At 51.6% G+C, this 22957-nt stretch overlaps 1 protein-coding gene across 1 annotated transcript; it reads right to left on the bottom strand.

Moving 5' to 3' along the window:
* Nucleotides 1-308: 308 nt before the first annotated feature.
* LOC128723994 (protein bowel) lies at nucleotides 309-22906 on the bottom strand. The gene is made up of 3 exons (XM_053817759.1): nucleotides 22080-22906; nucleotides 1424-1869; nucleotides 309-1306 (listed from the first exon to the last, which is right to left on the bottom strand). Exons 1-3 carry the CDS (start codon nucleotides 22904-22906, stop codon nucleotides 309-311), a joined length of 2271 nt encoding a protein of 756 aa, XP_053673734.1.
* Between the last annotated feature and the right edge of the window lie 51 nt (nucleotides 22907-22957).

Here is a 22957-nt window from a genome sequence, read left to right on the forward strand (position 1 = left end):
ATGTCATCCCGTCGGGTTCGTCTGTACAGAGAAAAGAGTGTCGAATTACCGTCGCCGACGGAGACGTGGAAAACATTAATCGCTACCGGCCAGTGGCCTTTATCGTCGTACAGCTACTTAACGATAAGTTGCGGGAAAAGTCCTCCCCACGGACACTTGGTGCCTTATGTACGGTGCGCGAGAACCCGCACACACACACACTCGCTTGCTCAGGAAACGCGGAAGCACTGTTTCGGGCACACCTGAATCGCCCACTGGTCGATGGTTTGTACTGGTTTTGCTGCTTCAGCTGGCCCCCGTTTTTGTCGCTAACGGCGCATAATGTCCTCTATGCTGAAGCCGGTTTTCCGTGGAGCTGCTGTGGGTGGGTTTTGGCCACTCGTGGATCCCGTACACGAGGATCCGCTAGAGGGCGCTTTGTTGAGTGAGGATGAACTCGCACCGGATGGAGCTGGTGAAAGCTGCGAAGGATTGCTGACCTGCTGACCGGGGTTGCTGACGGAAGAAGCTGTCGATGGACCTGGAAGAACCGGTGGCACAGTCAACACACCGGGAAGGCTCGAAAGGTTGGCGAGGTTCATCGGTAGCGATGATGGAGGTGGTGGTGGTGGTGGTGGCAAAGCCAAACCCGGTGGCATATGAGGCGAAAGCAACACCGGTGATGCTGAAGGCACGGAAGGCGACATCAGTGGGATGGGTTCACGTAACGGTGATGATGAATCCGTTCGTGGTAGTCCTGCATGAACGTCCTCGGGAAGATGATGAGATTTGTGATGGCCACGCACACTCGGGTGCAGATGTACGAGAGTACCACGTCCGGGGCCCAAAATCGGGTGTGGTTCACCATCCGGACCCATGGCGCGTTTGCGTAGTGGAATGTGACTCAGGAACCCACCAGCACCGGGTGGTTCTAGCAAACCCGCGGGATTAGAACCAACACCGGAACTAGTCACTGTGGCTGAGGTACGCCCGATAAGACCCAGCTTGTGGTGGAGATCACGCCGGACGTGCAACATCGGCACAAACACCTCGGGTGCGTGAGTTGGCCCGTGTGCTAACATCGAAGCATCACGCGAATCCTCCCCAAGTAGGGCCGGATGTTGTGCACCCAAGGAATGATGCGATGACTGGGAGGACACTGACGACCGACTGCCGTGGTCGTACTGAGGACGCATCGTGTACGGACTCTTCGAACCCATCGGACGCTCGTGGTGACACTGCACGACGGGTGTTGGATCCGGCTCATGTCCTGCCACACTGATCAGGTCATCCTCATCGTCCTCATCATCATCATCATCATCGGCATGATCATCATGATCGGGATCATCACCATCACCGTCCTCATCATCATCGCGCGCACGTCCCGGACGTCCTCGACGTGATCGAGCCAGCTGCGGACGTCGTCGGTCAGCCTCATCGCGTTCGTCCTCGTCGAGTTCCGCGGACACTGGCATATCCATGGGCGGTGAAACGGACCGGTGACGACCGGCTGGTGAATGGACGGGTGAGTCCACCTCCAGCACGGTTTCGTCCTCATCCCCACTCAGCTGGTGGCCGTCGTCATCGACACCGACATCGAGCGCCTCCGATGGGACGTCACCGACCGTGTGCGTGAGTGCGTGGCGCCGGAGGTCACAGTTCCGCCGGAACACCTTGCCGCAGGAGTTGCACTCGTACGGCTTGTGGTCTGTGTGCGTGAGCAGGTGCGTCTTCAGGTTCGAGCGCTGGTTGAAGCTCCGATTGCAGACCGGACACTTGTGCGGTGATTCCTCCATGTGCAGGATCTTGTGCACGGCTAACGTGCGCGACTGGCAGAACCCCTTGCCGCATTCGGTGCATTTGAAGGGCTTTTCCTTCGAGTGGATGTATCTGTAAACGGGAGAAGAGCGAGAACGAGAGAGAGAGCACGGTTAAAAGGGCACGATCGTATTACACGTGGAGGTGTGACCTCGGGCTTATTTGTTGGAACGGGGTTCAAATGGAGCGAAATTTCACTCGAAATGTCTGACACTTCCACGACTACTAGCTGGATGGGATGGATTCCTGGAAAACCTCATAAATCAGACTACCCACCGGAGAGCTAGAGAGAAAGAGAGATAGAATCAGGATACCATAAGGATCCTCATGCGGTGTGAATAAACTCCCCATTTCGCTCCAATTATCGACGTCTAGCTCCGGGTATCGACTAGCGATCCGGGTATCGTCGTCATTAGAATTCGCCACCCTTCGTCAGGCTCGCGGACACATTTTCCCTTTTTACGTCATTCGACAGAGGATTATTGTTTCGCTTTTATGTGCGCCGCTGAGGCACGCCAAAATGGGGAAAAGCCCTTTCACGCGCTCGTCCCCATCGTGTCATCGGCAATTTATCATCCTTCACCGCGATACCGGTGATCGGTGATATTCGATCAGAACGCGCCCAGACCGCGAGAGCTTCCGGAGAGGGCTAACAGTGCCATCGGCCCGCTGGCAAAATGAACAGAAAATTCATCTCGCGCGGCCCTCGATTGTTTAACTCCATTACGGCTCGAGAGATGGGATGGTTGGGTGGAAAACTCACCCCATTCCGAGTTCGCCCACCCGAGTGTCGAGTTTCGAGAGCCGCAGGTCGTGCACGCGAACCGTCGGAACATCGGCAACCCCCTTTGTTGAAGCTCGAGCCCTTCACGCGGGTGGTTCGGCTCATGTCAACGGCACGAGTTTGTGCTGGACTGTGTTGGCTTCGATTTGCGGTTGTTGGTTGCGCTAAATGCTATCGGAAAACACGAAACCACGCTCTCCGGCATTTGGAAAGCGAACTCAAGCTGGAACAGGAACGGGCGAAAAAAGAGGACACTCCACAATCACGATCGTGGGGGTCTCGGGAGCTAAGATATCATGTTGAGGGCACTTTTTTTTTCTTATTTTGCTTCTTCTCTCCCTCCTTTCAGACTGACTTCTTGAGGAGCTCGTGTTTTCTCCCGCAGCGAAGGGCCATTGATTTTCCCGGCCAAACCCGGCGGAAACGATGCCATCGAACGTGAAGCGATTGCAGTTTGTGCGCCTTTGCTGACCGCTCGCAAGGAAAAGCTGGCAAGCAAACAGGGCTGTTATCGTCTTCGCGAAGGGCGCACCATCTGTTTGAAGTGCATGTGCACGCGAATCGCTGCATGGATGCTGCAAAACGGGAACAGACGGACGACTCGGGACCGATGGGGAATTAATGAATAGCAAATATTGATGCCTTTGCGTATTGACGCAAGTCGGGGCGCGCTCGCGTGCCATCGTTCGTTCGCGCTTCGTCAGGACACTCGAGTGCACATTTCGTTACACAATATTGCCGCCCTTTTTGACGGGCGAGTTAAGGATGCGTCAAATTGTGACAACCCGTCCGGCAAAAAAAAGGGCCGTCCGCCGGCTGAAGGTCGGTCGCAACGCGACACAGCGAGTCCTTCACCGGTGCGCTGCTTTTGTGCTTCATCGCTAACGCGAAAGATACAAATCTCGGTGAAAAATCACTCGCTTTTTCATTCGCTGTACAGTGCGCGACCGCGGGGTTCGCGAAGAATGCGCTGAAAACCCCTCCGGATGAGCTTAAATCGTCGTGATTTAGGGACCCCTGAAACTGCCCTGAAACGGCAAAAAAAAAAAAACACAACGAAGAACCCAACGCCTGGACACACAGAGGCTCGTGAACTGGCCCGTGGGGTCGGCCGGCCGGTGGTAATTTATTGGGTAATTTACGACAGAAGCACAAGCCGGTCATCATCCGCTTCTCGCGGTTCTGCCTTCGTAAAGGCGCGCATATTTTTTTTTCTGCCTGTGAGTGTATACTTTGCACCAGCAGTACGACTCCGTAGCGTTCGCTTTTCGACACTTTTGCACCCCGTTCTCGGGGCGTCTCATTAGCGGAAACCCGCGGTGGGGATGAATTCGGCATTATGATAATACCGCAGCACCATTATCAGCGTCATCAGTGTCAAGCGAGCTAGACTACATCGGCAAGCGGGCTGACGGTGGCCATAAAATGAACGTCATCCGCAAAAGTGCATCCGTGCGTCATTTCGGCCACCGGGCGTCTGGGAAGTTGTGGGTTTTACTTAGTGGCTTAATTAGCCGGTAGCCGTTACCTTTTCGGTTTCGGTGGGCCACACTCGGGGTTGATGGATGGCCACGACAGTCACGTCATGCAGCTCGGCCGGTACTAGAGCAAGAGTCATTAGTGTCGCGAAAGCGGTTCGTGGAAAGATTTAAACACACAACCATCCCCTGGTAAAGGCAAACATGTCAGGCGAACAAACAAACGTGGCCGTGAGTGCGTCTGTGGTCCCAGCTCGTCCTCGGGATGAGTTGCGGGAATATTCGCGAATGTTTATTGTTCCGCGGTTGGGGAACGTCACCAAAGAGCGAGCATCTCTCGGGAGGGCCACGAGAGACCACACCGAAAGGGCAGCATTCGATTTCGGTGGCGTGAGAACTGTGCAACGCGTTGTGTGGTGCTTTTTCTTCCCAACCCTCTTTTTTTTGGGTTGTTGCTTTTCGGGAAAATCCAAACACTGGCAGCGTTCCTGCTGGGATCGATGACTGGTGAGGTTTTGGTTTGGTTTCGGGGTTTCGCGCGATGTTTAGCACGTTGATTTCGACAACCGATCCTTTGCTGGCGTGTGGTTTTCAGTTTGGTCATGTTGTTGCGATGGAGCTGGCTCCCGTTGGGGCACGAATAAATCATACCATCGTCATACGTTTGGCATGGCAAACTAGGCGACCTTTTCGAGGGAACAAGCTTGTTTTTGGTCGCGGTTAACGAAGCGCTAAATTAAACGCAACAATGTATGGATCGCTACCGCAACACGGGCACTCAAACACGTTGATGGGTTGTCGATTTCCAACGGCATTTTTTTTTGCACGCCGTTTGCTGTTCGAAAACCCATCAATCGTTTCGATTAATAAGCCATGCGATTTAAACCATTCCAACGTACCCGGTTCAATGAGCGGATTTTGATAGCGCACAATTTCCACGAATTTTGAATTTCGAATTCACCGCATGTGCTTGCAGCAGGCCCAGTGCTTTTTAATTATTCGTGCATTAAATGGATTCGTCAGATGGATGGATGGAGCGCGGCTTTTTTCCTCGAATCCACACGGAGATTATCCGTTATCCTGTTGGAATTACGTACGAACAGAGCCGGCCGGGGATGAGCCTAATTGACGGATGGATTACAGACGCAATCGCGAGTGAAAGACACCGTAATTCGCGGAGTGTTCCAATAAAAAAAAGTAACATGAAAAACGTTCTAAACTCGGGTTGTACATCTTTCTGATTGAATGGGAAAACTCGCGCTGCGCAAATCCTGTCACCATTTCCAGCGGTTAATACGCCCGGAACACCGAGCGGATTCTATGAAACACGACTTTTCTCATCACCGCTTGCATGCCGCAACGTTGTCAGTGCGCATTTTCATTTCCCTCGCTCTGAAAGCCCACCGTGTCGCGTGTAGCGAAATGGGTTTGGTTGCACAAAACCCCTAGCAGCATCATTGCCACCGTGTTCAGTTTCTGCCAGGGTGGCCACCGGTCGACGAGCATACCGAGATGCCCCCCGTCACACACACGGTGGCCACTCGCGAATTAAGCAAACACACACGAGCTCCGGGAACGTATCAAAGTTGCCACATGAAAGCGCACTCGGCGGGACTTTCCGGGATTTTCGCAAACGCATCCTCCAGCACCACGGTGGGCCTGTTTTGCGCCACTTTGCGAACCGACCAACGTGCAGCGTCGTCCACGGTGAGCCGCCAGCTCGGGTGGAAAATGATTAAAGCCGCCATAATTAATGAGTTTTTATGCGGCCCGCTTATGGCGCTATCACACGATGCGCAACATTACGCCGCAATATGACGTTCCGCGCGCGCGAGGTTCACAAGAAGTTTGTCACTCGTGTCACTGACTGATGATGGTTCCGTTGCCGTAGAAACGTCTGCTGTGCTGCAAAAGACGACGACGGGCTGCTTGGATGCAAAGCTTCTAGCCTTACGTGCAATTAAACGAACCACCACGGCGATGATCCTGTGGTTAGGATGAATCGATTCGTTCCAGGGGCTAGCGAATCGCTCGAGCGTACCACCAAAGGCAGGACTAATTTATGAAGCCGTCCAGTGCAACCTAGTAGCAGCCCAAACGGGAAAACCGGTGAACCGATGCAGTGGGCTAGGACTCACGGGGTGGAAATTCAATAAGAAGCTTGCCCGAACCGGGCGTATTAGCATCGGTAAGCGAGGCGTGTTCATTTCACAACCACCCAGGCAACCGGTAGCGCTACTTTGTAAGCACACGGCACATGGGCTTCCGCTCGTGCAATCGTGATGCTCGACGGGGTGGAAACGCATTAATCCGATCAATTTTCAACCCCCAACCTCTTTTGGTACGGTGATGCTTTGCTGGTTGCTGCCAACCCAGAGCCGATGATTTAAGGAAAAATAAACTATACCGATTTTAATCCCACCAACATTTGCCGAAATGAGCTGCTTTTGTTTGGGAGTTTAAAGGATGGGTTTGATAAAACCCCTTCTGAAAATATATGCTCATTCTTGCTGCGGGCATTTCGTTCGATGGTGTATTGGGTGATGCGTAAGATCGAGAAAAAATGGCTCGTTCTGGCGAAGGGAAACCTGTTCGGTGCCTGTTGCAGATGAACCGAAACCGAGCCGAGAAACTGGTTTCGTTTGGCGTTATCTTTATCGACCATCGACGTTCCAGCAGAAGAAGGCACCGGTTGTGACAGTGAGAGAGAGAGAGAGAGTGGCTCACAACCTTAAGAAAAAAAGACGATCCGAAGCGACCGGATGTGCTGGATTTATTTTAATGACCAGCAAAAGGGGGACTACACGTGACAATGGGGCTGACGTGCGAGCGAGCTAGTGCCAGGAAGGATTAGTGTGGTAAATTTTCCACTTTATCCACTACAATGTGGACTGTAGGATGGAAAAGAACAAACAAAAAAAAAGGGAAGCATTTACATTCCAACGGTTCCGTTCACGTGAGCTCCGGAGGCTGGGGGTGTAATTTAAATATTTGAATTAAAATCAATCGAAATTATCATTTTATCATTGCAGCGATCACAGACGAGCAGACGCAAGGAATGGCCCCCGTTTTTTCTGCTGCTGCTGCCACAAGTAGTTTTTAATAGGATTATCAGAACGCAGTTACCGCCAGAAGCTGGACGAACGGGTCGCGAAGTTTTGAGCACATTTTAAGCGATGAAACTTCATCCCCACATTGTAGCCGCTTTTATCGAGCGCGGAATCGATGCCCCGTGGCTGGAGCTTACGGGCAGATTAAAATAACGAAAAAAAAAGCTCATAATTTCGGCGCGCTCGAGATGAGACACCGAAACGCACCCGGACCCATCAAACGTTCGTCGTGGACCTGCCTTTATCCAGCCCCGGGTTGCGATGGATGGAGCAAAAGTTCAAGCGAAAAAAAAAAAAACAAAGGTAAAAAAGAACAGCCACAAACTCATCGCCATCGCCTCAGCGGCAAATGCTTCCCGCGTGCCAGGATTATATTTTATGTTCGTCCAAATCGAATTTGCAACCCGAAAAGGTGCCCCGGCTGCGGTGCGTTCGTCACATTCTGCATGCACGTTAGCGGAAGTGCGACCATCACTCGAAACAGCCATCAGAGAGTGAGAGCTTTACGGGATCTACTTTGTTGCATGAGGATGAGCCATAAAACGGTGCGCTACCATTCGTGGCCACGGGCGAGAGTAAAGTGCTGCCCCAAGCACGCACGATCCAGCGAGCGAGATTATGACCGTTTGGCTGTTGGACCTTCGGTGGTTCAAACGTGGCGGTTTCACTTAAATAAAATTAATGACGTGTGCCTTATGGGTAAGGTGCGGACCACCGGACCCAAACCCGCTAACTGAGTAGCTTTTCGTGTCGTCAAGAATGCGGTACATGACACCATCAGGTTCAGGTCAGGCTCGGTTTTGGGCAAGCTCAACGAGAGCGCGTCACTGGACGTTGGGTCTTGGTGTGTTTGCAATTGAAATCATCCACAAACAGGGCCCTGTGAGCCTCCTGGAGCCGAACCCGTCCAACCGGGGATGAAATGATGCTTTCGGAAATGAATATTAATTGATTTTTCATTTATCCTTCTGTCGGGGTTCAGCTCACGGGAGGGCATGGGAAAAAAAAACACAGTGAAAAACTGTCCCGCGTGAAGGCGTGGATTCTCCCGCTCGAAAGGAAGTGGTCAATATTGGTCTACGCTCGAGACACACTCGAAGCGTCTCCGCGTGTTCGCTCTGTTTGCGGTGATTTGACCGTGGCCGTTGAGCTTTCGCCCACCCTCCGAAGGGTGGTCCACCACTGGGTGGTAGAATTATTTAATGCGCTCCTTTGACGAACGCACTCGAGCCGACTCGAAGCACGCCACGGTGAAGATGATGTGTTTGCTTTGCCGATGACAACGCCAGGTGAAGAAGATTAAAGCGTCGAGACCGACGAGTGCAAACATTGCGCCCGGTTTCCCCCAACGGGACCTGACCAGGGTCGCTTGGCTTTTTATTTAAGACAAACTAGACAAACAGCGACGTAATCGATGCTGGGTGACTCTCAACGGGGAACCCCTACCGACCGCGAAAAAGGTTGTTTTGGTGCACGACAATTCATGGTGGAATTTTTCGCCAACCAAGGCAACCGATTCGATTCCGTTTGATATGCTAACGCGTTGCCGTTGCGTCAAAAAAAAAGAAGCGAGCCGAATGCGAAACGGGTCACCCGACGGGTTGCTGCATCAATCTGGTTTCGGTGGTCGATTCGGGAAGCTCCATTAATCTGCCAGCTGCCAATCGTGTGGTGCTTGGTGCGAGGGGAAACAAATATAAATAAATAATCGAATCGTTTAATCTGCCTTCCAAGCAGAACGCGCCGTCCAATCTGGGGCCGAAAATGGTGCCCGAAAGCAAAACGCACATCGCGCGAAAAAGCCACCACATCGGGGATGAGGCAAAAAAAAACAACAAAGCAACCACGCTACTAAACCACGATGGCTCATCGTTGGGGAAAAGCGAGAGAGAGAGAGAGAGAGAGAGAGAGAGAGAGAGAATAGAAGCTCGACAAACTCATTTGCACACCATTCGATCCGCCACGGCAGTATCGGAAGACATCTTTCGCGGCTGGTAATTAGCATAATTAAGCGATACGAGCCGCTGTCAGGCTATATTTTATATCAACGTTTTGATATCCACCACCCCATGGGGTGGGATGGCTTTTTTTTCTCTGTTCACACAACCATCGGCAAACGATGCAAGCTGGCTAAGTGCATTGGGGGGGGAGAACCTTAGCTCGCGCGTAGGAGCAACAGAGACACGCGCGAACGCCAGGACTGGGGCCATTTTTTGTTTTATTGCAACTCACGCTGCGAAGAAGCGCCACGGTGCGAACTGCTTATGAAGATTTTCACCCCAATTGATTTGGTGATGCGAAATTGGCCATGCCGTGCGTTCGATTCGAGCCACAATTATCGGTGGGATGCAATATTTCGACCCGAAAAATCATGAAACGGTTCGCGTCTGTTTGCGCAGCTAAACGACTCGATCGATCGATCGGATCGGTCGGCGAGATTGATGATCCTGCGCCGCTGCTGCTGCCCGGGGAATCGATTTACGATCGTGCGGTTTATGACGAATTCGCTTGAAGAGTTGCTGCCTTTTTTTTTTGCTTTTGTTTGTCGGTCTTCTGTGATGGAGCTTTTCGTGGATTTTTGCGAGGTATAATCATCTAGGATCAGTCCCGCTCGGGACGTGTCTCAAGGACAGGATCCATTGGGTGAGAAACTCAACCCGAGGCAGTAAAAAAAACCCAACCTCAGACATAAAATCAGCATAGCCCAGCGAACACAACACAAAAAAAACACACACACTCATTGGATCCCCAGGACTGGAAGGATTCAAAGTGCTTTTTAATAGCGGGATTTGATCGAAAATTATGTCTACAAAACCTTCAAGCGAGGGTTCGGACCTTCGAAATGTGGGCTTCATACGCGACGTCCGTCCCGTCGGGTTGGAGCCATGGGAAAACATACCCAACGATCGGACGGTCCAGGATCACCGCGTCGAGGACACATGCATCGGGTCGAACGACTTCTTCTCGTTGGGTCGGATTTCTTCCGCCAGCTCGCGGAGGCTTTTGATTGCATTTTGTGGTTTCGCTAGAAGTCGTTACTTCGTTACTGGCTCCAAGGCATTGCCTAGAGGGCAATTTTGTGGGACTTTTATGTCGCGGCGGTCCGTCCGATCGTTCGCGGTGTGTGTTTTTAGTCAACCCCTGCTTTTTTTCTTCTTCTTTCTCTTAACCGTCGAGGCTGATTTTGCGCACTTATTTACACGAGCGAAGGTTTTTTTTCTCTCTTAATGAGGTTTCTCGAGGCCAAATATTTGACAGACCTGCTTGGGATGGGCTTTAGTTGCGCTTCCCGAAATGATCAATTTTAATCGACGCCGAAAGACCAACGATTGCCCGTTTTTTTTTGTTGCCCAAAATATCGACTTTACCGCTGATTGGCGTCGGTTAGCGTGTCCCGACGCCGATAGCTAAGCAGATACGATTAAAGTACATCAGCAGCATGCGGAGAACTGGCACACCTGCCTCGTTCGAGATCGCTCGGCTCAGCAGTCGCCAACAATTGCTCACAATCAGCAGCAGTTCAGTGCGGCTTCAAGTGTGAACCGTTGAGAATCGGTAATTGATTTCTAATGAGCTCGTTGTTTCGTGGCGCAACGGGCAGCTTTGGAATGTCTAGTCTCGAGACGCCTAGGTCGAGAACCTATGGGTGTAAGGGAGTGTTTTTTCTCTCTCTCTGTGTGTGTGTGTGCCCATGTGTTTTGGCAAAAGGCTGCCAGATTCTGCGGTTCAGAGCTTTCTGACCCCGCGATCGATCCATGCACCACGGCAAGACAAATGGTGTCCGCGATCGTACAATGAGCGGCAGCGAGTACCGCGTAATTACTCGTGCCGTTGCTTCGGCGTGCGCTGGCGTGGTCCAATTTCCTTTCTCAGCCAGCGCCGTTTCGATTCGCCGTCGGGCATTGTCCGAGTGTGCGGTGCTGTCGAAATTAATCACCACCGACCACGGGTTCGGGTGTGGGAAATGGGATGTGTGTGTAAGAAGGGCGAGGAAACCGTGGAAACAAAAAAAAATAAATCTCAGAATCCACCCTTTCGGGGCGCACCTTCACGTGCCAGTGGAGAGCGAGTGCGTGGAAAGCAAATGCGTCGAGAAGAAACGTGGATGAAAAGCAAAAAAAAGAACTCACGCCCCAACACTCGGACTGTTCTTTTCTTCCCGAAAAAAAGGGGCGACGATCGTACCGCGCTCGTTTAATCATTAGGTGCATGAAATTATTCATTATTCCCGTGGCCGAGTCGGTGCATTCCAACGCCCAGTTTGAGGCAAAGCGAGCTTCATTCCTTACAGGACGATGACGGCACGGGGACAGCACTTTTTGGGACGTGGTAATTATCGCACCGTTGCAATTTCTCCCCGTGCTTAGGTCGCAATCGGCCGCACATAATTACACACACACACACGGATGTGGACCCTCCCGGACGATTGATGGTCGATGGGGGTCGAAAAGACGAAACAAAAAAATCCACACAAACCGCAACCAATTGATGCGCTGCAGAAAATGATGAACGACGATGAGTGCGACTCGGCTGTTGACGAACATCGTCGACGATGGCCGCCCGCAGGCGTTATGCAATTTTCCGATGCTGCAGCAAAACCCCGTCGAAGGCAGCAGCGAAAGAGCACAAAGAAGAAAAAAAAAACTCCCATAAAGGGAAGGGACACGTTCGATTGTTGCACTGGAAGGGATGCGGATTTTTCTCTCTCGTTTTTACTCGCTTTTGCCAACGGAGAGTGTGCGCGTTCCACACGCCATTATCGTTGCAGCTCGATCTTTCGACGTGCGGATCGATCTGACAACAGTGATCAGCATTCATCAAACCGCAGCCTGGCCTACACGAGCGAGGTTGAGGTCGATCTCGATACACGCCCGAAGGGTAGCCACGGTGCCATCGAACGGGAAAAAAAAATGCCGCTCGATAGTAATGGGACATAATTCCGAGCGTGACACGAATCGATCGAGCGACCGCACAGTGCATCAAGTGCCATTCGCGAGGCCACCAGCTAAATAACTGCATTATGCGACCGCTCGATGCCATGTTCACCCTAATGGACGCTAATGATAGAACATGAGAACGAGTGCGACCGAATTTTTGCATTCAAGCCGCCTTAATCGTGGGTTCGCTCGAATGGAGGACCTTCTTTTCCTATCTACCTGTTTTTTCGTTCACTTTTCACGAGCGGCCACTCACTGATTTCCGCTTCGATATCAATTAGCGAGCCGCTTTCAACGTACCAAAGCTGAAAGCCGGTGAAACGATTCGGCGACTCATAATGAATCATCCCACCGCCAAAGGGCCTTCTCCGGCGCTCGACCGGTCGTGTCCGTCCCATCCGTCATTGTCACCCGAAGCTCCGGTCATCGAGGCCCTTTCGTTCGAAGCACCCAAGGAGGGTGGTTTGATAAATGATGCCAACCGTTCGGGCGCGATCGAGAGCGCGATGATGAAATGTCCTGTGTGAAGGATCGCGGTGGCTCACCGTTTTTTTATCCGACGGGTGGATAAAATGGATGCACGTGGATGCTACCGTGCATGTCGTGGGAACCGAGGCCGGCCATGTGCCTTGTGAAATCGATCGGAAAGTGAACCGCGAATCGTGCGAATGGGCCAAGGTAATCGAGTGGAATGGTCTCGGGCGGTCGGTAGCAGATGCCGATGTGATGGGGCGTCAGAAATTGCAACAATGTAACCGAGGGAAGGCATCGACTATCGCGGAAGCGTGGGTATTACATCGAGGTGGTGAAGGTGCACGACTTCTGGACGAACCACTGACCGGTCGACGGTCGGTAATGATGGATAGGGCGAGTGCATTAATCAATGACACGATCAGACGACTTTCATCGACGACATCAACCGCTAATGGACGGTCCGTTCGCGGGCTACGGTGGCTGTTTCCTTTTTTTTCCGGTTCTTCGGTTTGCTATCACCGGCAATAAGCTGTCTCGTATGCATTATCCTTTGACGGCGAAATCGATCGAAAAGCACGGAATCATTACGCAAAGTACCCACTCGAACAGTGGTCCGATAATTATAATTCTCTCCCCAAGTCTGCGCCAGTGGCGTCATTAGCTGGCGAGGTTTCGAAGCTGCTCGGGCTGATTGAATGGCGTCAATTTATGCCGCTGCAACGGCATGGCGACATAATAATCGGTCCCGGGAGTCAGATAAGATGCATGCACTGGCGACGATTACAAGGTTTGGTGTGTGTGTGTCGCAATGGTGCATTGACAGGACACTGAAGCAGCCGAAAGTACGCCATCGGTCGTTTCTCGCGTGTACGTGCTTCTTTTGCAGTTGGCGAAAATTAATGCACGCCTTCGAGAATCGACGAAGCGAAATGCGAACCGTGGTCCTGTTTCTGCGCAAGGATGCGGCGCGAAAATTCAAATAGCCACGGTACGGTGAGAAGGACACAATAATTATCATTACCATCGGCTGGCAAGTGATTTGCCGCCATAAATCAAAATGCAGGTGGTTTCCATTCTTTTAACCCTTCGTTGTTTTTTTCACGCAAACCAACCCTCCTGACTTTGAGGCGAAACTTTTCGTATTAAGTTTCCGTTCCATTCTCTGCGATGCAATCGATCGTTTATTTTTTTTTCTTCCTTTTTTACTCTGTTGAGTTCCTTTTTTCGCATGCCCGCTCTTTTTGTGGCTGAGCGAAATTTCGAGCCCCGGGAAGAAGGCAAACAAAAAGGCAACCCCCAACGGCTATCCTTGGGCTCTCGTGCCTCGTTATCGTACGGTTTTGTCGAGAATCGAGCAATAAATTTTCGCTTCCCTCGGTCGGGCGGATGGGTTTTGATAGAAAAAAAAAATGGAACGGAAAAAAAATGCAAAGTTCTTAAGCTATTCTAACGTATTCCGTCGTGGCCGGGATTATCGAGCCGGTACAAAGTTGACAAACGGAAGAGCGAACGCGTTTTCTTTTTTCCCCTTTCAAAAGCAACCCTCTCATTCATCTGTACTCTGCCCGGATGGTTCAGGCCCGGTATGACATTACAAATCTCACTCGAAAAAGGCTGCCAACGTCAGGCATAAAGGAGCCGCACGCACATGTGAGCCTCGTAGCAACACACCTGACACACGGGGGAGCGTGGTATAATGAGCGAAAATGAAAAATCAACCTAGAACGTTGGCACTCTCGACAGCCGTTGCCGATACCGGTTGTAGAATTCATTCAAGAATGTCACTAAAAACGAACAGCACCACCATTACCGGCAATCCTTGGTCGGATCCGGTCCCGCGTGTCGGAGCTATGGACGGAGAAGCCCATCCATCCATCTGCCCACTTTGTGTTTCCTGTTTCGAGGGGCCAGTCTCGGGCTGGCTGGCGGAAAGTGTTAAATATAGCAACATAACACTAATTAATGTTATTTCTCTTTAATGTTGGCCCCATGCCGCGCGTGAGTCGACCCTGTGCTTTGAGAAGTGAAGTGTTTTTTTTCTCTGTGTGTGTGATGTTTCTCGAACACGATCGCGATCGTTTCGACGATCGAGCCTTCCTACGCGTTTCCGTGGGCTTCACTGGCTGTTAACGAGCGCCCCCTACAGTTGCCGGTGCGAACTAGAACTGTCATGCAAGGAACTGACACGTCCGGGTCGGCCATCAACGCGGGTGAAGCACTTCGCTAAAGTTTCGTGATTATTTTATCGCCGTTTTGAGAAGCCAAACGTTGGAGGGCGCTTCAAAGGGGGGCTTCAAGTTTGTGCCTTTTTTGTTGTTGTTGTTTAGGTGTATGTTATCAACGGCCGCCCATTGCTGCTCGTGGGACATTCCTGCGCTCCCTGGCCGAGATGGCCGCGAGCCGATGAATAAATTATTCAAATCGAACGGACCCGCACAATTCCCGATTGTGGGATCCTTAGCCTGTTCCGATCGATCTGACGGACGTCTTCACGCCAAGGGCCTGGCCGAGTGAGAAGGCTCAGCCCTCGGGGAGGCGAGAAGGAAAAAGCGGTCCGGCTTCGAAATGAGAAGCTATTAAAAATTCGTTTTCTTTGCGGCCAACGGGGCCCTGGTCTCGCTGGTGCGCTCCGCTCCTGCACGCTGCACGATCCTATGCAAATCAAATGAGCTGGAAACGCCAAACCAAACGCTTGGGGCTCTGGGTTGCGGATCTTCTTCACGGAGGGCTCTCGAGAAAGGTGTGGGAAGAAGTAAAAGGCACGAGAGAGCGTGAAAGAAGGGGCCGGAGTGAAAAACAACCCCCTGAACGGCTGAAGCAGCGCGCGCTGAAGAGCGGAATCGATCTCGAGCCCGTGTGGTAGCGCGCTCTCGTAACTTTGTCATAGCCCGCGAACAAACGCGTGGCCTCTTCCTGAGACTCTGGGGGTGTGAAAGGGGTTCAGGAGAAGATGGGGGTGGGTTTGGGGCCACCTCTCGTCGCGGGGCTTTGTGGCGAAAACTGAAGACGCTTATCGAGGAGCCCCAAAGCGGAACGTTTATGTTATTGTTTTCTAATGATCTATTGAATTTTAATGGGTAAAACTCGGCTCTTTCTCGCCAGCCCGAGGTGGATGGGCGGCCGACTTTTTTTTTCCCTTGCTCCCTATCGATCTTCCTTCTCTCTCTCTCTCTCTCTCTCTCTCTCTCTCGCACACTCACTCACACACACACACCTTCTCAGCTCACCGCGCTCCCGTGCTCCATTAGCAAGTGTTGAAAGTGACGCATTTCAAACGGGTGGTGGAGCAAAAGAAAAAAAGCGTTGTTAACAAAATGGAAGCAAAAAGGGGAGGAACACTGCGCGATCCCGCGCCGCGCGAAGAAGAACCTCAAGAAGGTGGGTGAGGGTTAGTCATGGGCGAGAAATGGGAACCGTTTGCTCCAATTTTTGAACCACCCGTTTGAAGCTCCATCATAATAGGGCAGACCGAGCGCGGGCATGACCGAGTTGAGTTGGTGGTGGAAAAACAAGGCGAAAAAAAAAACGCCATCCCTACAACTGGGGCGTTTCGCATGCAAAATGAGTCCGTAGATTGGTGACCGAGAGCCGAGAACTCGTCTGCGGTGCCGGAGCTTTTCGGAAAACCTGGCCGGGAGCCTAGCAACAGTGGCGGGCAGATTTTGAAAAAAAAAACACGTAAAAGCCCAGCTCGTTCCCTAAAGGTCCTGGCGTGCGTGGCACGGTTGCCCGTGGAGTGAGGATGGAATAAAATTTGCATCCCTAAGAGCTCGATTAGGCGCTGCTGGGTTCGATGGAAAGCTGCTTTGCTGGGGGCGAGGAATGTGCGCCTCAAAAAAAAAAAAAATAAAAAAGAAAAGTGAACCACAGCTTCAAGCGCTTCCTCTTTGCTTTGTTCACGCGCTACAGGATGGAAAGCCCTCGGCACTCTTTCTCGAGGCGAGCGAACAAAAAAAAATACTCCACACACACACACACTCGTGTACGTGTGGGATGTATTTTCCTCCCATCTTCGGGACGCGTTCGGTCTCGGTAAACAACCCTCGAAAGCAGCGTAAAGTATGGACAAATAAACCTGCACTCAGGGACTCCATTAGCTGCAGCCGGTTGTCTGTGCACGTGTTTCAGCTCGGCCCGGGCGATGGGCAGCAGTTTTCCCCGGGAATGGAATGTACTTTCCAGGGTTCTTACCTGTAAAGCGTTGGTAAGCGCCAAAAAAACCAAAAGAAAAAAAACCATGGAAGGAAAGCAACCGAACGAGTCGCATTAGATCACCGGGCACGGGCCGGTAGATTAATATATTACTTTAATTAATTTTGACCATCCGCGACCGCCGGGATGCTTGAGAGTGCGAGAATTGGACCGCCTAAAGTAAGAAATCGGATACGCGCGCGGGAGTGGGAAATAAATTCACACCAACCACGGGCGAGTCCATTAGCGCGGCGTGCGTTCGTAACCGGCCAGCATTCCTTCAGCCATCACTCACGCTGTGAGTTAAGGGCCCGCTGGCTCGAACTCCACCCCAGTGGGGTTGTAATTTTTCGGACGAAGCACAACGAACTGAACATCACGGACTGCGATCAGATCCTGCGGTGTGCGCGACCGGGCGTTATCGCAAAGAATCAATTCACCGACGGGCGAGCGAACGTCTTGGACTGGTTTTCTTGCGCCCTCGAATCGGCAGATTGGACCGCGACGTGGAGCTCCAGCATCACGTACCGATCGATTCCCGGGAGGACGACGCCTTACGAAGGGGAGATTCGATTCCGTACCTTGGTCTGAGCCTGGGAGCAACCTCGACGTGAACGCTGGCCGGCCCGTGAACGTGGTGTATAATTATAAAAGAATTCAATGTAATTATTTCGCTACACCGAAGGGCGAAAAAGGCGCTCCCAGCAGAACCCTCGTACATCCCACGGGTACGTGAGTCGTTTACGCAAAAGCAACGTTGCCCCGGTCAGCTCCGAGCGAGAGGAATCGAACGACTGCACGGAACCACTCTGCCGGTTTGAGTTTAATCCACAAAAATCCTCGCTCACACACGCAAGGCTTCCGTGGCCAGGAATCGAAGGCAAAGGTTTCGAACTTTTGCTTCCCGGATTTTCGCTGCTCTTGCGGTTTTTTTTATTCACCCCTTTTTAGCTTTTTTCTTTCTGAATGCATGGTCGTTTCGGGAAAACGGACCAGTTTCCGGCCCCGAACTGCGATGCGGTCCACAGTTCAACTAAGCTCGCACCGGCGATCGAGGAAATTGAAAGGACGGCATCGGCAGGACTATGTGGCAAGGCTTAGCAGTGCAACTCGAGCTAACAATCAGCAAAAGTGCAGCGAGCTGATGCTGGAATCAAATTGCAAAAGTTTTTTTGTCCACCCAACCCACCCACGACCGACGGAGAAAATGGACGCATTGTTCCAGAAGGCGCCCCATAGGAAATGGCCTTTTCTCGTCCGGTTCTACGGCGAGCAACAGATTACGGACGAGCCAATTTGTGACGGAGTTCGATTATATTTTGTGAAACCGGCAAAAGCTTCCACCGCCCCCCTTGGGTGGATGGAGAAATTAATCAACTGTAAAACAATTGCTCGCATCGCCCTTTTTTCACCATCGCCTAAGGCAAGCGCAGACTTATGCTTCAAAGGGATCGTCCCCCGAAAGCATATGGGTGTGGTTTTGGTAGCTTCCGAAGACCAGTGTCCTGTGTCAGCTGCTGATAAACTGGCGAAGCACAGGGGGCACCGTGCCTTTGTGGCTCCCGGTTTTCTTCGGTGAAACAGTTTTGAAGTTAGTTTAAACGTACTCAAATTAATGTTTGCCAGCATGTTTTACATCTCCGGCGACTCTTGGTCGGTTGGAGTTTTCGGACGCAACCGCACGGGTCACGGGCGCTTCGAGTGAGCTTCTTGTGGCTGGGTACGCCAAAGTTTTCCCTGTTTCGAGCTGGAAAAACGAGCAAACTTTCCTTTTGCGTATCGTGTCACAGGAAGCTGGTAGATGCAAGAAACCGGTCCGATGCTGTCTTGGGAATGCAGTTTTTGTGTTGTGAGTGAGTCTTTTTTTTGCGAAACATTCACTCGTTAATTGAATATCGACTGGCGTATTGAGTGGAAAATCGATCGCCATCCTAAAGGAACTTGCAACCGGCTACTGGTGATGGACTTTGGGAGGGCTAATTGCGTGCCAAAAAGAAAATTGCATTACGCGCAAGAAAAGCACACTCAGAACGCCTGCAGTTAGATGGAAGTTGTGGTAGCGTCAAAAACAAAAGACAAATTAAATAGAGCATCCTTCACAGTGCCCACTTTTACCTAATCAAGGGAAGGTTTTGTTTGCTTTCGAGAATTTATTTTGCGTGCTTAATTAAGACCGATGGTTCTTGCGGCGTGCCGTACCAACGAACCGAGCAGTAGAAAGGCGCACTTAATAGCCTCCTTTCCAGAGAACAGGACGCGCTGAACAGCATTCGCGCGGTTCGTTGTGGCGTGATTAATCGCGCGTGGGTCAAACGGAAAGAAAACGAGACAACGTCCTGCCCGCTGAACGATACGATCGTGGCCGCGTTTGTGACCCCACGGACAATGTTTCCGAACCCGAACCTGGACCGGCGATCTGGATCCTGCGGTGAAAGGAAAGGACATAGTGAATGGAGCACTGGGTCCTGTTTTGCGAGCGAGTGCGAGAGAGAGAGAGAGAGAGAGAGAGAGAGAGCGATACAAAAGGCGCAATATTTTCGATTCCTTCGCTCTGGTTTTGTTGCTTCCTTCCTGCAGGCGGTAAATGCTGATAAATTAAGCCCGATAAGAGCCGCAGTGCATTTTCGGTGTCAGTCGCTCGCGAGCGTGTCCTGCTTTTTTTGTTTTTGCGTTTGTTGCCGTTCAGTATTGTATTTGCATTATTTCGCTGGTCTGGATCCTTTGGCTCGACACGGCCCGCCGCAACCGGACGTGTGGTGTGTCTTTTCCCTGGAGCGACTGCACCGCATTTGCATATTAATGAGCAGCGGATGCACCGGTGGGGTTTTTTTTTTGCGAAACTCAATTAAAGTGCTGCCAGAATGGAGAGCTGCAGATTGAACAATGATGAAACGATTGCCAGCGGTTGAAAAAAAAAAGTGAATAAATAAAAGTAAGAACTGAAAGTGGCGGCTCGCACACGCAAGCCAATCTCGCTTGCCGTACATGTGCCGATCAGGTGGCGAACGATGCGTTATTCTTTCTTTTAAGCATACCTTGGTGCGCTTTTGGTGAGCACTAATTGGTGGCACTTAACGGGATGGGTATGCTGTGGTGAATTGTGGTTGATTGGGGCTTCGATATCGGTAGAATACGCTTGACGTTTTGTGGATTTCTCGAAACGGCACCGGTGATAAGGAAGCGCATGGAGCGCGAGAAACAATCAAAAAAGGAGTGCGAATTCAATTACGATTAAATAATGGAAAAAAAAACTTCTAATCCACACCAACCGTTTGTGTGGTTTCATTCCCACCGTTTGAAACTCATACTTTTTCGAGCATTGCACCACTTTGAAACGCTGTCCGATCGCTGTCGTTTCGTTTTTGTTTCCGCTTCTTTCGCTTTGCCTCAGGCAAACGAGCAAAATGGCTCCCATTGGGTTGGGAAATGGAGCGAAATTATTGCGAATCGATCGTTACACCGTCGTGCACTTGCGTTCGTACGATCGCACCCTTCTATCGCGGTTCACCGGGACGGGACGTTTCGCAAACCGGAACGAAGGCGTTCCAGTGTGAATGTGAAAATGTTCAACAAAAAAAAAAATAAATAAAAACGAGAGACCAGCACCACCTGTTGTGAAGGATAACGTTTTCTTTTCCGTCTCTCTCTCTCTCTCTCTCTCTCTCTCTTCCGTTCGAACTTCGAACCGCAAGGGCTCGAGGCTGCCTCAAAAGCGACCGGAAGGACAGGGTCCAAGTGCGATCGGGGCGATTTTTAGCTCCCTTACATCGAACGAAAATGGCTCCATTTCCGTGCGCAACCCCGGCACAAGTGCAATTGCACGGTTTGCATAAACGCCCGGCGTTAATTGCAGAAGCGTCTGCCGAAGAGCGGTGTCCGCTGTTTGCAGCGTCCGTTCGTTCGTTCGTTCGTCCGGCTTCTTAATTTCCGCAATTGCACCCGTTCGCTACAGTTCGCTTGCTTCCGTTCTTTCCGTTGCGGTTCGATGTTTGCGCTTGTTTGGCCACCATTCACGTTCTGGGATGGGTGTCTGTTCATTTCTATTTTCTTTTTTCTTTTGAGTATGCTGCCTTTAATCGACTTCCCCACATCGGCTGCACACGAGAAAGCAGCATGTGCATCGGGAGTAATTGCACAAATATTTAGCTGTTCGGAATGGCGGAATTCTCGTTCCACCAACCGTTCGTGACGTTCGGGCGTGTGGAGCTGGGAAATGGGTTTTAATTTTGCTTAATTACATTCACAAACCGTTCATTAAGTTTAACAGCATTAAGGGTGCGATGGCAAAAAGAGAAAGACAGAGAGCGAGAGCGAGAGCGAGAGAGCTCTTTAATGGGCAGAATGTAAATGCGACACGTAGATCATTTCGCAACCGAACCGAGCTGTTTCTTCGGCCCAGCACCGACGACACGGAATCTCTGTTCCGAGGTTTCCGTGACCATTCGCAGTGCAAAAACGCCAACCCGAAACATGCTGTTTCCGTGTTTCAGGGGCCTTCTCTGACCGCAAGCGGACACGCAATAGGTTGTACAATTAAAACCACTTCGCTACTACTGCTGCCTCGATCGACCGCAGCTCGATTGGTGCGACGCTGAGCTGGCTTAGGGCTGGGTTAGTTTGGTGGAAAACTCGAGCCCCCGTTAAGGCTTTCGTGGGAGATGAGTAGCGAACGCAAATCGCAGTGACATTTACACGCGCGCACGCAACCAACCGACCAGGGGGTTGGTCTGTGACGGCACGCCGGAACAATTATACGCGATCGGTCTAGCACGCGATGGTGCCCTGAAGAAGCGAACCGTTCGTGAGAATTGCTTCCCAGGACGACGACCGAGCGTGCTGCAACGGACGTGCCTTCGAGCTGTCCGATTTCGGAGAAGGCAAATAAATCAGCGCCATGAAAATCATCCCCAGCGGTGCCCGAGGGTGCCTCCGAAAAGGCGGTTTTAATCTCGAGAAGGATGCGCGCGATCAAAACCGCCGAAGCGAAGGAAGCTTTTGCGTTGGCACAAAATTGATAAACCATAATTGAGGGGTTTTCGTTGGTGCGTTTGACGGATCGCCTTCGGGGTGTTATGTTTTAGGTGGTGCAAATTTAGTTTGCCGTTCGCAGGAAGGCTCGAAGGACGAAGAGTTTTGCTCGCATTAGATGCAAGCTCGTGCTTGGGAACGTTTAAGCAAATCACGTTCTCCTGACTGACTGATTTATATCATTTTCGTAAAAAATGATTAAGCCCAAGACCTTCCCAACCGATCAAAAACGATCATCAATTTCGGTTCCAAAAACACGCATTAAATCACTTGCACCTACCTGTGATCGCGTAGATGATCCTGCCTCCGGAAAGCCTTCAAACAGATGTCACACGAGTACGGCCGCTCGTCGGTGTGTGTGCGCTCGTGAATCAGCAGGTTGTACGATTTGGTGAACTGGCGGTTGCAGAACTTGCAGATGAACTGTTTCTTCGGCCGAGACGCACGTCCTGGCGCGCGCAACAGTCGTCGATCGAGCCCGGCATGCATGCCCGGTGGTACACCCGGTGGATAAAGCCCAACACCGGCCGGTGGAAACGTGAACGAACCGGCCGATGTGGGTGAAGGTCCTGGTCCACCGAGAAACGCACCCGGTGGTGGATAGATACCGGACGGTGACTGAACCGGTGGACCACCCGGTCGTGGTAGTAACATGGCGGCAGCAGCAGCCTCACGTAGAGCCAGCTCCTTGCGTTTGTCAGCCATCATTGCCATCAGTTCGTAGCTAGAGCCACGCTTCGGAACACCCTCTTTCGAGAGCCCGTCCGGTGGGCCATCGAGTACGCCCGGGTATAGCGCGCCCGGTCGGAGAGCTCGCGAAGGTAAAACCGGCACAAAAGCGGAGCTTTCGCGGCCATGATGCTGAGGTGGTGGTCCACCAGCCGACGCCATCATGTGGTGCTGGAAAGCGAGCTGACTTTCGTAGCCACTGCTGGAGGAAGACGGTGTACGCGCACTGCCACCACCTCCACTACCGCCGGATGAACCGCGGATGGTGGGGGAGGTTGGAGGGCCACCCGTGGCCCCAGCCAGGAACTGATCAATGCGGGAGGACCTCGAAAGGGTCGCGAGCCCGCGCTCGTCCAGTGTTGGTCCTTCGGTGGGCATTATCTAGTGGGAGGAGAGAAATGAAATGATAGAATTATCAATTCAGCGACC

Source organism: Anopheles nili, chromosome 3 (genome assembly GCF_943737925.1).
Source record: "Anopheles nili chromosome 3, idAnoNiliSN_F5_01, whole genome shotgun sequence".
Lineage (NCBI taxonomy): Eukaryota > Metazoa > Arthropoda > Insecta > Diptera > Culicidae > Anopheles > Anopheles nili.